At 42.1% G+C, this 14853-nt stretch overlaps 1 protein-coding gene across 3 annotated transcripts; it reads left to right on the top strand.

The window, feature by feature from the left end:
• The first annotated feature begins 99 nt into the window (after positions 1-99).
• On the top strand, positions 100-14520 carry Fam217a (family with sequence similarity 217 member A). 3 transcript variants are annotated; one of them, XM_021180406.2, is made up of 9 exons: positions 100-378; positions 4586-4821; positions 7654-7800; positions 8781-8877; positions 9871-9955; positions 10072-10085; positions 11037-11111; positions 11198-11265; positions 13008-14520. In XM_021180406.2, exons 1-9 carry the CDS (start codon positions 361-363, stop codon positions 14236-14238), a joined length of 1971 nt encoding a protein of 656 aa, XP_021036065.1. In that variant the 5' UTR covers positions 100-360; the 3' UTR covers positions 14239-14520. The 3 variants fall into 3 exon arrangements, with proteins under 3 accessions (XP_021036065.1, XP_021036067.1, XP_029324027.1); XM_021180408.1 differs by lacking the exons at positions 100-378; positions 4586-4821 and having other exon boundaries at positions 7588-7800; positions 11195-11265; positions 13284-14520; XM_029468167.1 differs by lacking the exons at positions 100-378; positions 4586-4821; positions 7654-7800 and adding an exon at positions 8096-8156 and having other exon boundaries at positions 13008-14266.
• The last annotated feature ends 333 nt before the right edge of the window (positions 14521-14853 follow it).

The raw sequence follows: 14853 nt of genomic DNA, 5'->3' as shown, positions 1-14853 counted from the left end.
TCTGAGTGTCACAATGGCCCAGGTATTGGCCTGGAACCCTGAGAACTTGTTCTGCACCTTCAAAGCACAGAAAAGCTGCCCATGGAAGGTATCCTGCCAAATAATTCAGAGATTTTCCACAGAAACTCCAGTTTCTTGACTGGATGTGGATGAATTCTGAGGCAAAAGGGAGAGTTTTCCTGAAAGGAAGGAGATTGGTGTGCACATAGCCTGTGCTGTGTTCCCTTCCTAGAGGTCTCAAACCTGGTGTGTGCATAATTAAGACTTCACAGACCTAGGAGGCCCCCCAAAAAAGAGTGATTACATCAGTGCTGTCCCCTGTAGATCCAAGGAAGAGCTTTATGGTACAAAACTAAGGAAATGTCCAGAGTAACACAGGTAAGAGGGCCATCTGCTATTTATTCTTTTTTTCCAGATTTAAAAAGGAAACAAAGCAAACGAACACATAAAAACCCCCTTAGTGTTAGTTTTCCTTCACTGTAGACCAAGGAGCAGAGGATAACACAAGTACTAAATAACAACGATGCCTCAAACTTCATAGCTCAGCTGGAGCATTGAGAAGTGACTGAGAACCCACTCTCTCTCCAGTTTGAGGGGAAAATGCAAATAACAGTGTGTTTCGGGCGGAAGGGGGGCAGGGCTGGGGTATCCCAGAATCAAGTTCCCCAAGAAGACAGCACCAAAGGGGGACATAGAGTCAGCAATTGAGTGGTCAAACGCTTCTTACTTTCAGCAGTTTAACTCTTTCTTTAACTCTCTGCTATGCTGTGGCCCAAAGCCACTGGCTTCTGGAAATTTAACTTCTGCTGATAGCAGCAGGGGATAAAGAATAAAGGCTTAGTCACTTGGACTCTTTTCTCTCTGGCTCAAGGGTCCCTTGCTGGCCAGGTGAGAGGCTTGGAGTTCCTTAACTCTTCATGAGCCAGAGAGAAAAGAAAAGGAAGAAAAAAGTCAGACACACAGACACACACGGGGGGGGGGGCGGGGGGACGGGGACACACACACACACACACACACTGTGGCTGGGCCCCACCACCCATTTCACCAATTTCACAAGTGCACATGCATACTTATACACATACACATATACCTACATACATATGTATGCACATACATATAGACAGAGAGACACATAGACATTTTGCACATGCATATAGGCAGACACATATGCATATACCCATATACATATGCATATACATTTGGTGGATGAAGCAGAACAGCCACACTTTATTTTCTCTCTTTAGCAATTTATACATTCTTAGACAAAAGTTCTTTATAAAATTACAGCATAGATAAAATGTTACAAAAAGGGGGAGTTATAGAAGGATGTAGATAGTAAGTTCGAAACAGTGTTTCATTAGGGGTTCAAAGCAACAGCCTTGCTTTATCATAGTGCACACCTGTGGCCTCATCCTTGGCCCTGACCTAGAATGATCTTCCTTGAATGTTTTTCCTTGATCACAGGTCTGTCCTAAGCCTATTTTTCTTCTTAGTACAATCTATGAAAGCTCATTGTCTTTCTTAGTATGCAGCCTTTACTTGCTACTCTATGAGGGAGAGGCACATTCTATTTTTGATTCAAATTTTATTACATCTTTCTGGCAAAACAACTAAAACTGCCTCCTTAAATTTTTCCTCCTAAACTTATTTGAATCAAACCAGGAATTCTATAAAGTCACTAATTCATCTAAACAGTATGAATTCATGAAAGCTCATCTTTATGCCGATATGTATGTTTGCCCAATACAGTGGGCAGATGCCCAGGAATCATAAGGCTATGTAATAGTAGCAGGAAAGGCATATCAGCAGCGAGAAGCAATCCTGGGATGAAGTCTCTGGGACTGTGCCTCTCCAGAGCACACCCATCGTAGCCATGCAAATTGGTGGGCCATCTCCAGGAAACTCATTTGCTTGCCATAGCCTTTCCTAGTGGAAAAGCTGTCTTTATGGCTTGCAAGTTATAATGCAAATGGTGAGAGATTAGGAGGACCACATGCATGCTTGCTTGGTATTTTCTGCTCATCTTGGCCAGGATTTTAACCATGCTGCAAAGCCCTCGCCAAGATTTTAAAATAACATGGCTGTACCCTATGGAACATTTGTGTCCAGAGCAGAAAATGAGCAGTTCTACTTTTTTATCCTCAAGTTGCAAACTAAAAACTTGAAGGCTTTTAAAAAACCACCTCCCCCCCAAAAAACCCCACATTTAAACCCATTTAAAATAGTTTATAGAACTAAAGAGGAACCCTTGAGTACATGTGCCTCTCAAAATTACTTTAAGTATTTTTGTCTAGAGAAAGGAATTGTCTTTGAAAAGACAGAATATGCTGGCGACTGGAACACACAAACTTTGGCTTCTTCTTCTATGCGTTACTCTAAGCCTTTATTTTTATAAATAGAAAAGGAAAAAAACCATGTTTTAAATATATTCTTGATATGCCATGTCAATTGACCTAACTGTAACAAAATACAATGAGTCTGTATCCAGGGCAGCACCAGGCCCAAAGGAGAGCGAGTAAGGAAAGGCTTACTACTCTCAGTAGGGGAGGAGAGGACAGCGGTTATTTCCAAAACAGCCTCCCTCCAGAGAAAACAAACAAAAAGAAACAAACAAACAACAAACAAAAACCCCAAACAACAAAACCCACAGGAATTTCATTAGGAAAGCTAATACGGATTCGTCTAGGAAAGCACTTTAAGAATGGGCACATTCTTGAGCATGCTCTGTTAGAGTTATCATCGAGAAAGAAAAGATGGCGTGCACATTTGCTCAGCTCAAGGTTGTAGAGCGCATGCTTGAAAGGTTAAAATAGTGAACAGCCATGCGTCCGGGCATGCTCACCTTGCTTCCTGAAGCCTGGGCTGAAAGGAAAGGAAAGGACATGTTGAAGTTATATTAATACAGGAATTTGTTCCTAAAGGTTGCCTGCCTTCACCATCTAACAATATGTATGTATGCATGTATGTATGTATGTATGTGGGAGGGGAGGAGGGGATAGCATGTTGCCCTGACTGGCCTGGAACTCCATATGTAAACCAGAAAGGATGGCCTCAAACTTACAGAAATCTACTTGCTTCTTCCTCGTGAGTGCTAGGATTAAGGATGTGCAACAACTATTGCCTGGCAGACACTACGCTCTGAATTGTTACTCTAAATACCACTTGACGGAATGTTCATAGTTAACTGAAGCTATGGACAGTGGCCGAAACCAGAAGTGGATTGTGATCATTAAAAGTCATCCTTGACAAAACAAAACAAAACAAAACAAAACAAAACAAAAAAATTGGCCATTATCAAGAAAACAGGGGCTGAAAAGATGACTCCATAGTTAAGAGCACTTTGTTGGCTGCTCTTGCAGTGGGCTCCGGTTTGGTTCTCAGCACCCGTGGCAGCTCACAACCATTTGGTTCTCAGCACACTTGTGGCAGCTCGCAGCCATTTGCAGTTCCAGTTCCAGGAGTGCCAACTCCTTCTTCTAGCTTCTATAGGCTCCAGCCTCACACATGCTGAGAGTAAGTAGTGCATACATTCAGGCCAAACACTCATACATATACAATAGTAAAACTTTCCAAAATAAAACAGAAGGCAATATAAAATGCTGACAAGGTGGGGCAGAGAGAAGGGAACTTTAAACCCCCCTTTCATCGTTAGTGAAAACGGAAATTAACACATTAGTCATTGAGAAAAGCAATACCAAGATTCATCGAAAAAACTAACAGAACTAGGATAGACCCAACCATCCCACTACTGAATAATCCAAAGGAAATAAGATTCTTATGTTGAAGAGACACCTGCACGCCTGTGTCCTTCAAAGCACTGTTAACAATAGCCAGCGTATGAGGAATAAACCTAGCTAGCTGTCTAACAACAGATAAATGGATAAAGAAATGCCACAGGCTGGTGGCATACATCTTTAATCCCAACACTCAGGGAGAAGAGTCAGAGTCAGGCAGATCTCTATACATTCAAGGCCAATCTGGTCTATACAGAGAGACCCTGTGCCAAAAAAGAAAAAGAACTGTCCATATACACATGAGAATACTGTTCCATCCACTTTATCATGAAATAAATCATCAGATGGATTTTTCTTTTTGGTGTGGTTTAGTTTAGTTGTGTTTTGTTTTTCTGTATGTAAGATGTATGGGAGTCAGTGTCCTTTGTTTGTTTTTTTGGTTTTTGGGTTTTTTTGTTTTTTTGTTTTTTTTTTAAGCACATGTGGTGGAAAACACGTTGGCATGAGGGCTAAGAAAGGCAGGAAGCCTGGCCATATACTGCTGTTAGCCTGCAGCAGAGGGTGAGTTGCTATGTGGGCCAGTGGCTGCCTAGGCCTTGCCTGAAGCCTCCTCATTAACTAAATTGATCCCACAGCAGCGCAGGGCAGCACCTGGGTTGTTTTTCCTTGCTTACGGCTCTTAGGTAACAGATAACTCCCTCCCTCCCTCTCTTCCTTCCTTCCTTCCTTCCTTCCCTCCTTCCCTCCCTCTCCTTCTCTCTTTCTCCTTTCTTTCTTTCTTCCTCCTCCTCTTCCTCCTCCCCCTCCTCCCCCCTTCTGTCTTCTTTTTTTTTGTTGTTCTTGTTTCAAAGAGAGCTCCTGTGTCTCCAGAGCACCTTCCACTGTCAGCAGGCCACAGCTGTGCATTCGACAAGGCCAGCTGGCTCCCAGAAGGCAGAGTGTTCAGCAACGTCCAGAGAGAGAAGATCATCTCTAAGTTTCTCAAAAGAAGCGTTCTGAAAAGAGTGTTTGGCTCGCAGCAGCTGAGGTGGGAGGGCCTCAACTCCCAGAGAGAGGACTCCAGCTCCACCGGTCCTAGCACCACGATGTAAGTCCATATTGAAAAGTAGGCCCAAACTCAAGGTATGCTCTTCCCAGAGGGGCAGGAAAACAGCTCTATACCGGCATCCAGAGAACTAGAAGGCTTAAGAGGAACTTCACACCCAGGTCCAGTGGTAAGAGCAAAATAAAATAGGAAACATGTAACTGAGAATGTGCTCAAAGTATAATACCTTCATAGGAGGTGGGTTTCACCAATGTGTGTCTCTTGTCTGGGGAAATGTTCTCAGGTATATCACTATCATCTACTGTAGGAATAAGTACATTCAAAACAAAATTTCCCGTGTTTTTGGAATAAAATGGTAGCTACCCAAATGAGATAGCATTGTTAAGGAGGCAAACATTGAAGGTTAATTTTGTTGTGTTTGTTTTGTTTTGTGTTTTGTTTCCCCAGACAGGGTCTCACAATATAGCTCCGGCTGTCCTAGAACTCATTCTGTAGACCAGGCTGCCCTTGAAGTCGTAGAGATCTGCTTACCTCTGCCTCTCAAATACTGGAATTAAAGGCATGTGGTTCTACTCCTGGCAAACACTGAGTTTTAAAATAAAACTTTAAAGTAGAAAAAGAGAACAGAAATCCTTCAAAGTAAAAATATTTTACTCATGTTTCTTTAAAAGGAATTATACAAACACACACACAACAACAACAACAACAACAACTAGCATGCTTATGATTAGTGATCACAAAAACAAAAGCCTAAGTTGGGATGGAGAGAATCAACCAAAAGGTACAGCAGATGGGGGAGGGAGGGTTGAATAAAATCAAATTATTGATCTAAAGCATATGCCAGATATCATGTGTTCACCACTGATTTGAAATGTTCCCCACTGGTCAAATGTATTATTTATTTATGGATAGGTGTTTTGTCTACAAGCATGTCTGCACACCACAGAGGGCGTCAAATCCCTCGGAACTGGAGTTACAGTGTGTGAGTTGTCACATGGGTGCTGAGAATCAAAACTGAACCCTCTAGGAAAGCAGCCAGTGCTCTGGACTGCTGAGCCTTTTCTCTAGCCCCTGACTGAGTATCTGAGCACCACGAAAAATGCACACTATTCAGTAGAAAGTAGTGATCAGCTTTGAGAAAATGTTTACTGACAGGGATTCTGAAGTCATGCTTGCCTGCACGGTGAGTAGCAAATGGAATATGAAAGGTACCGAGAGGCCAGCAGAAATGGACATCTTTTCCCTGAAGGACAACTAAGAAATAGTGTGCTTGTCATTCCTTCCAGTAACCCAGGGTGACAGAGAGCCATGGAAGTTGAGGTGCTTTCCACAAGAGCATCTTCCTGTCATCACTGTCTTTGTCATCTCTGCTATAAGAGGAGAAGCTAAAGTGTGCCTATTGGACACTCAAGTGCCTGGCACAAGGCTTGTTCTCTTTTCCTGTGATTCAGACCTTCTCTGTTGAGGGTTAGAGGGATGGCTCAGCGGTATGCATTGTTCTTGAAGACGACCTAAGTTCAATTCCCAGCAACTCAAATCAAGAAGTTCACAACAACCAGCAATTTTAACTGCAGGGAATCTGACACCCCTTCGAACTCCTCAGACACATAAGTAAATTGATAATAAACCTTCCCTCCTGCAGTCTGAAGAAACGATTGGTAAATACTCCCAGTCAGAGAACATTCAAACTTATGCTAGTTCAATCTTGAAAAGGAAAGAAATGGTCTCCCTCTGCATGAGCTAAAAAGATGCAGATTTAGAGTCAGTCCATCTTGAGACTACTTCTAAGAACTTGGGGCCGGCCATAGCCCGGTGTTCAATCTGACAAAAATATTATCAACGGACAGATTTTTTAAAAAAATCTCTTCTCAATGCTGGACATAGTGACATACCTCTTTAATCCTAGCACTCAGCAGCTCAGGAGACAGAGATCTTGAGTTCAAGGCCAGCCTGATTGACACATTGGGTTCCAGACTAGTCAGGACTATAAAGAGAAACCCTGCCTCAAAAACAAAATAAACAAACCCCCCTCAAATGTCATTACTGACATTTTGATAGTCATATATATAGAATTTCTCTTAAAATTTTTTCCCTTTACCAAACTTCTAGGGAAAGGTACTTGTATGTATACAAATTCAATTATAGTGTGTGTGTGTGTGTCTGTGTGTGTGTGTGTATATATATATATATATATATATATGTGTGTGTGTGTGTGTGTGTGTGTGTGTGTGTGTGTGTGTGTATTTCTCTCTTAATTTGTAGAGGTGTCAAGAAATACTCATTTGGGTTACAAAATTGGCTTCTTACAATATAAATGTATCCTAGACATAAAAGAAAAGTTAAAGCTAGGGATATAATATCAGCAGGAGTATTATTCTTCCCTTTAAGTATTTAATGCTTGGTGGTTTTGTGTAGTATAAGCGTTGGTGGAATGCCTGACATCTGTTTGGTTTAGGATGTGTCAGGCAAACCTCATAGCTTTATCTTTGGGCCAGGACATGGCTACTGGCCACTTCATGAGTCCTCAAGCCCATCCCACGAGGATCTGTGGAGCCTCACCAGAGCAGAGAAGGCCCACAGGTCACTAGGAAGCTCGAGAGCCTTGGGAAGAAAAGCAATGGAGAAAGGCCTGAGTTTTTCAGAGTCTAGAAGATTCTCGGGGGTCTAAGAAGGACTAGTTTGGCTCGCTGGCCCAGAGACCCTAAGAGGTTCCGCCCAGGTGGAACATGGAGCGGTGGCGGTGGCAGCACTCTGCCCTAGTTGCTAGGCAACGCTTCCTCCTGCAGCCCGGCTCGGTCTGGTCCGGGATGCGACCCCGCCGGGGGCGCCGGCGGCCGGCAGCCGCTGTTCTCCCTCCCTGTCCTCCCACCGCAGGAAGGCTGGAGTCCAGCCAGAGCCCACCGAGCTGTTCGCCCAGCAAGAGGAGGAGCCCGTGCCCTGGGCTGGAGACCAGGAAGACGACAAAGACGACAACAACAACGACGAGGACGACGACGACACGTGGGCCTTCGAGGCGGACGAGTAAGAGTCCTGGCTACCCTCGAGACCCCCTGACGTCCTGGGCCAGGAGGCCAGCCCCAGCCCGGAGAGAAGGAGGACCTGCCTGATGCAGACCCTTGACTGGCAGTCAACCGGCTCCTTGATTCCAGCCCTTCCTCCCAGTGACCTACCTTTCATGTGGGGCACACAACTTGAGTGGTCTCCAGCAGCACCCCCTGCTTAGCAGTCTATTGCCTTCTGCATTCTTTTAGCCCCAGAAGCCTACATGTATATTGCAATGGATCACTGCCTGTTGGTTTACAGACTACCTGAACTATAAATATTTCTTGGAGTCAATACTTTGTAAGCTATTGACAGATCTACAGGCCACTACAGTGGTTTGTAACTTTTCTAATTATCCTGAACTTTATCCAGTGATTGCATTCTCATATAGCTCTCTACCGAATATGTGTATCTTAAACACTACTAGGGATTTTAGACACCAAATAGTTTGATATTAGAAAATGTCTGGCCCTCCGAGCCTTTTAGTAAACCAGGCATGAGATTCTTGCTCAGTTTATGTGAAAGGTTAGTTTTGCTTTCGGGTGGAGCACATTTTGTTTTGAATAACTAAAATAGGCTTGGAGTTTATTTAAATTAGGGATAACTCATTGTATTTTTGGTTTTTTGTTTGTTTGTTTGTTTTTTTCCAGTTTGTCTTATGTCTTGTCTGCCATCTAGTCTCTGGGGTTCATTTCCTAATATTTGATCAAGTAGATCTTGCGATTTATTTTTATCTCTGTCTGGTATTGGTATGGCCTGCGGCTAGTTTCTAATGCTGTATGCTTCACCACTCTGCTTTCTAAGCTTTTTTTGTTGTGGTGCTAGAATTTAAAACCCAGGGTCTTTGACATTGAGCTACACTTCTAGCCCTTCCAAGAATTTTCCTTAACAAAACTCCAGCTTCTTTGTATGTTAATGTCAACCTTCCCCTAAGTGTGCCTATTCCCCCACCTGTATAGGACCTTAAGAGAACAGAAGAACAGCTCCAAGAAAATGGGAAGAAAAAGCAATGAGAGCTGCAGCAGCAGCCTGCATGTGTCAAGCATCTCTCGGGAGGTACACAGAGCTTTGGCAGTCCAGACTTTGGAAGCAGGGACAGAGCCCCAGAGTCTTACTGCGGTGATAACCCCCTGCTTTGGCTTTGTGAGCAGTTTCTGCTGAGTTTTCCCATTTGGCACCTTTGCCCAGTGTATAAACCAGCTCAGTTGTCTCAATGTCTCCTTCCCATTTCAGTATAAGGATATGTTTTCCTCACGTGTGACATTTCAGACACTATCCTAAGAATACAGAGGCCAAGGGAGCGCGAGCATTCAGTGGGCTCTTTCCAAAATGCCAATAGTTGGTTCTTTCATCTCTTTAAAAAAGGGTGATTGTGTTCCTTATTTTTATGGGATGTGTATTTTGCCTGCCTGTCTGTCTGTGCACATACATGCAGTGCCCATGGGAAGCCAGAAAAGGGTGTCAGATCACCAGAACTGGGGTGGCAGGTAGTTGGGAGCTAGGAATCAAAACCCACATTCTCAGGAAGAGGAGTCAGTACTTTTCACGCTGAGCCACCTCTCCAATCCTCCACCCCCATCTTGCTGAATTAGAATTTGTGGGGTTTGTTTGTTTGCTTGTTTTCTGCTTAAGGCTAAATACAAACCTTAAGCATGATACTCAAGTGCTGCTTAGCACTGACTATAACGTAAGGCTTGGAGATTTCCTGCATTTGATGGACGATGCTGTGGTCCATCAGACTGGCACTTGGGCGGGACACATGCGTGAATGCTATCACGCACCACTGACACACTGAAGAGAATGTTTCATTACACTTTTAAAATCAGCATTGAAAACCCACGTACCACTCTTTCAACAAAACCACAGACCATAGAAGCCTTTCCGACTTCTGCCTAACAAGCTCATGGTGGTTTGGTAAGAGGAAGTTGTGCTAGTTGCCTCTCAGAGGAGGCAGAGGGTGCCCTCTATCAGGCTTGAGCCAGCAAACATGTTAAAGTGTATCCTCGAGCTTTTAAACCTTGATACTAACTTCTTCCTTTCTCTTTTTAGAATCACTCTCAGTGGAACATGGATGCAGAAGAACTCTTTGATGAAAAAGAAACCTTCTCCTCTGAAAATGATGGGGCAGCAGGTGGTAAGAAGCCCAGGATGTGTGTATGATACCACAAGAATTGCATGGATTAAAGGATTAATATCTTAACCTATTTTGTATAACTATTAATTGACATTTTTTCATATACATTCTTTCAGGCAAAACTAACAAGGTAAGGATGTTTGGCTTAAAGTAATTCATAAAACATACTGCTTGAAAATGTTTTGCATAAGCTTCTTTAAAATTTTTCTTTTTCTCAAGGCTTAAACTTGATAGCTTATTTCCGAAGAGTTCTTTATACAAGTCAAAATCTTTGCCATTTTACAGAGTTATAAACTGGTCATTTAGTTACTATTTTGGATGGGCCTGGTAATCCAGGTCTGTAATCCCAGGTATTTGAGAGGCTGGGGCAGAGGGATATTTGTGATATAGAGTGAGTTCAGTATCTTCTTGGGCAACTTAGTGAAATCCTATCTCAACGTAAAAAAAAAAAAATGTGGCTGGAGATACAGATTAGTGGGAAAGCATTACTTCGTGTGTACAAGGTCCTAGTTTCAATCCTCAGTATCTCAAAAGAAAGAAAAGCAAGATTTTTTTGTTTTGTTTTTGTTTGTTTGTTTGGTTGGTTTTGTTTTGTTTTGTTTTTCGAAACAGGGTTTCTCTGTGTAGCCCTGGCTGTCCTGGAACTCACTCTGTAGACCAGGCTGGCCTCGAGCTCAGAAATCTGCCTGCCTCTGCCTCCCGAGTGCTGGGATTAAAGGCATGCGCCACCACCGCCCGGCGCAAGATTTTGACATGAACTGTTTCAGGACAATGTTGTAAACATAACGTCCTCGGGAGTAAATGAAGCTTTCTAGTCCTTGTCAAAAGGAAAGTAGTGTGTGCCCTTAAAATGTCCTGAAGATTTGAAATAGTCAATATCCTCCTTGGGAGCGATTCTAAGCTTCCCATGTATCTTTTATAACAAAGATGTGAAATATTTAACTGTAAATGTAATATTAGTGGTATCCAAGTCTCAATTAAAAGTGTTAAAAACAACAGAGTTGGGCGTACATTGGATTTTATTTAGAACATGAATAGCAAACAGGGCTGTGTTGTATTCAAGTCTCCTGCTGCCTTGTAGAGCCATCTGGAAAATCCGGCAGAACAGCTGATATTGCAGCTGACCGTATCAGAACATGCTCACAGTAGATCACAGGTATGATTTCTTCCTCACACTCTTTAGTAACTGCTGTTAAAATTCTCACAGCTTTTAAACACTGTGTGTGCTTTTTGTATTAGCAGAACAGTAATCAAGGGGTATTTAAGCTATGGAGTTCTCCTGTTAATAAAGGAAGTACTGTAGATAAAAGGTAAGAAAAAATATATACATATACATACATACATACACACACACACATATATATGTATACACACACATAAATATATATTTAGATAGGGTCTTACAGTGTAGGCCTTGCTGGCCTGAAACTTGGACATCTATTCCAAAGTGCTGAGATTAAGTATATGTGCCACCAAACCAAGTAGGGAATAGATTTTTAATATTCCACTGAAATAGATTTAAATATACCTGTTAAGTACTTGAGATATGAGGATCAAATACAACCAGAAAAAAAAGATATCCTATGCAAATAATAGGAAATTACAGAAAGTCATTCTAAAATAGCAAGTGACTGCAGACAGCACAAGACAACCCATGTATGTGTACCGAAAGCCCAATGAGGCTTAGATATATTGCACTGGGCTTCTTATATTGGAAAGAAAGGAAATGTGGAACAAAAGTACAGTCTTCTATGCTAGGAACTACTCAATTCCATCCATTTAAACTCATTTAACTCTCCCGTCAGTCTAACACAATAGACTGTGGCCAGCATTCCTCTTTTGCAGGCAAGGACATTAGGGGTACAATGAGAGTTAAGAAATCTGCCAGTCACACATTACTGGTGGTAGAACAGTAATGGCCAGAGCATACTGCAAGCTCAGTCATCTTAATATATCCTATCAGACCTCACAGGGGTTTGAATTCTTACTTCCTGGTTTATTATATTGTGTGTTAACAGCCGGACTGACCACTGGGAACCTTAATTTCCTGAGCTCCACAGGTGGGTGCCATTGCTACCTGCTCTCACTGTCTTTAAAATAAACAAACATACAAGCAATGGGGAAAAAATGAACTAGAAACCTAGTGTTCTATATTGTGGTTCCCTTAACCCCATTTTCTATATTACTTTTCTATTGAAAAGTATAGAAAAGTATTGAAGTATGACTTCAATTTAATGTCTAGAGCTAATACTCGTAAGTGGGCTTCTAAAAAAAAAATTATCAGGGACTATATCAGGAATGAATCTTGTTTGACAGATACTGATGAGTTCATTGTTTGATAAAAATAATTAAAAAAAAAACCACGGTGTTTAACATAGAAATCTTTGTTATAAGTAACCTATACGGTCTTCAAAAGTTTAGTCTACTTCAAAGTCAATAATTAGTGTTTCACTCTAATTTCAGTGCTACTCAAAACTAAAGGGTGCCATTCTCCACTACCCTATTCATAGATACTCACCCATTTTCAGTGCAAACTCATAAGAGCAGTTAGTCATTTTAAGGTGTTATCATGGGCTCAATTGTGCTTGCACAAAGAGTTGCCCATCAGTTTTTTAATATATATTTTTAAGACATTTGTGTTGCTGCATCTAATTCAAGCATACTTGGAAACCAACATCTCTTTTAGCGATAGCTACCACATACAAAAATGCTACTGGGAACTAAACATCAGCCTTTCTTTGATAAAAAGGTTACTAATACTACTTTTAGAGTTTTTTTTTTTTAACTTCTATGAGTGTTTTGCCTGCATGTATGTATATATGTGTGCCATATGAGTACCTGGTGCCCATGAAGATAAGTCAAGGACACTGTATCTACAGAGACTAGAATCATGGATGCTTGTGAGCTTGTGGGTGCTGGAAACTGAGAACTCAGGTCTTTTACAAGAGCAAGTGCTCTTAACTGCTGAGTCATCTTTCCAGCCTCATAATAGCATATTAATTCTTGTAACGAGCCACAAGCCATTAGTTAATTAAATCTTTCTTTTTTAAAGAGAATTCAAAAACTCTTCAGTGGAAACTGGCTTCAATGCAGCCAACAGTCCCAGGCTCTTCAGTGTAAACCACTTATTAGCAAGTATTCCGGGTTTGACAGATAGCAAGCAAGTCATTCTTTATCCTGGTCAGTCAATGCCAGCAGGTCTTTGCTGGCCTTATGCCGATGGAGACTTTCTTAAGGATAGAAATGAGTTTCATATTAACTCGTGTTCAACTATGGAAAACAACAATGGTGACTCTTTATCTGCTTCAAATTGGAATTTCAAATACAGAAACAGCAGTGTGGAAGAAAATGTTACAGACGAGAGTGACTTGTCCGAAAACGAGAAAATGAATGACTCTCTGCTGAGCTACTTTAAAAAGATGGACCTGAACTTAAAGCCGGAAACGATAGAACACGTGGAGAGAGCTTTCCCAGAGGAAGCAGGCCAAGTGCCTGTATATGCCGACTTTCTCCCTGCCCCTTTCAACACTCTGGACCTACACAGATTTGCCTTCTCCAAATGTGAAAGCTGGAAGGCGGCAGTGGAGCCTCCAGAAAGTTCCATTGAGCGTTTGATACTTCGTTTGTTGGAACTGGAAAGATTACAGCATATGACCATACAGAGAGAGAGGCCAAGGCTGCAAAGCACTTTCTATAGCTCCATGCTTTCAATGGCAGAACGACCCTCTTCCTCTAAAGCTATCATACTGAAAGCCAAGGCGCCAAAGATTCCTGAAACGTCGACTCTCCAGACCTCTGGCGTAGATAAAAATCGAGACAAGAGAAAAAACAACTCTGGCTCTGGTAAGCCAGAACAAAATGTTTCCAAATGGAGTTTGAGCAGTGCTGGCAAAAGTAAGTCGAACTCTAGAGCACTGCTAAAATATTCATCCACTGCAAAGCACTGTGCTGTGGCTCATGATGACCTAAAGAATTCCAAGAACTCCAGTTTAAACCCTTGCCAGGAACCCCCACTCAAGTCTACTACTACTACCCAAGCAACTCAACCAATGGCTAGAGTGGTCTCAACAAGATGCCTCCCACCGAGGTCCCCAATGCCAGTTTCCCCTATACCCCTGTCCTTCCCCGAAAATCCAAGGGAAGAAGGTAAAGTGCCAAGGACCAAAAAGAAATGTCACCGAAAAAGCATACTGCTGAATAGAGCTTTCTATATTCAGAAGCAAAACTGCTTATCACCTTCACTGATAGCCAGGGGCAAGTGCTCACCCACTGACCAAAAATAGCTTTCAGACATCTCAATGTGAGTGAATCTATTCCACAAAACCCAGCTAAAATATGGTTCATCATTGAGACACAGGTATTAGAAACAAAAACCTTGATATGACATGGGTAGAACTCATGAATGTCACTGCTGACTCTATACAGTCAAGGCCTTCCTCACTGACTCTGACAATCTTTTGTATGTTATGTCTCACTTAGTAAAGCAAACTATTCAGAAGACTGTTTTTTTTTTTTTTTTTGTGATTGTCTCCCAATGATTCCATCATCAATAAATAGTATAACTGACTTATTCTGTTGTAGTTCCTGTCTTATTCTAATATACAATCAGGTAAGAGTTCCAGCTCCTTTTAGTGATTTTTCTTAAATTCTTCCCATGTTACAGCTCTGAAGTGAAAGGTGTCCTGGCAGTTGGGAGCCAAGGAATACCACAAAGTCACACAACAGACCTCACAAGAGATTTATTGGGGAATAAAACAAGAGAGTGGCTGACTCTGCTGCAGAGAGAAGCAGCAAAGAACTGAGTGGGAGGCAGGTTCTACACGGGGTTTCTTTGGGGGAGGGGATCTTTCCAGGGTGGCCTGGGATTGGTGGGATTTTGGGCCTGATCTTGGAGCAAC

The sequence above is a fragment of the Mus caroli genome, chromosome 13, assembly GCF_900094665.2.
Source record: "Mus caroli chromosome 13, CAROLI_EIJ_v1.1, whole genome shotgun sequence".
In the NCBI taxonomy this organism is placed as follows: Eukaryota; Metazoa; Chordata; class Mammalia; order Rodentia; family Muridae; genus Mus; species Mus caroli.
Note: the sequence above shows the minus strand (reverse complement) of the source record. Positions and strands in the feature narration are given on the sequence as shown.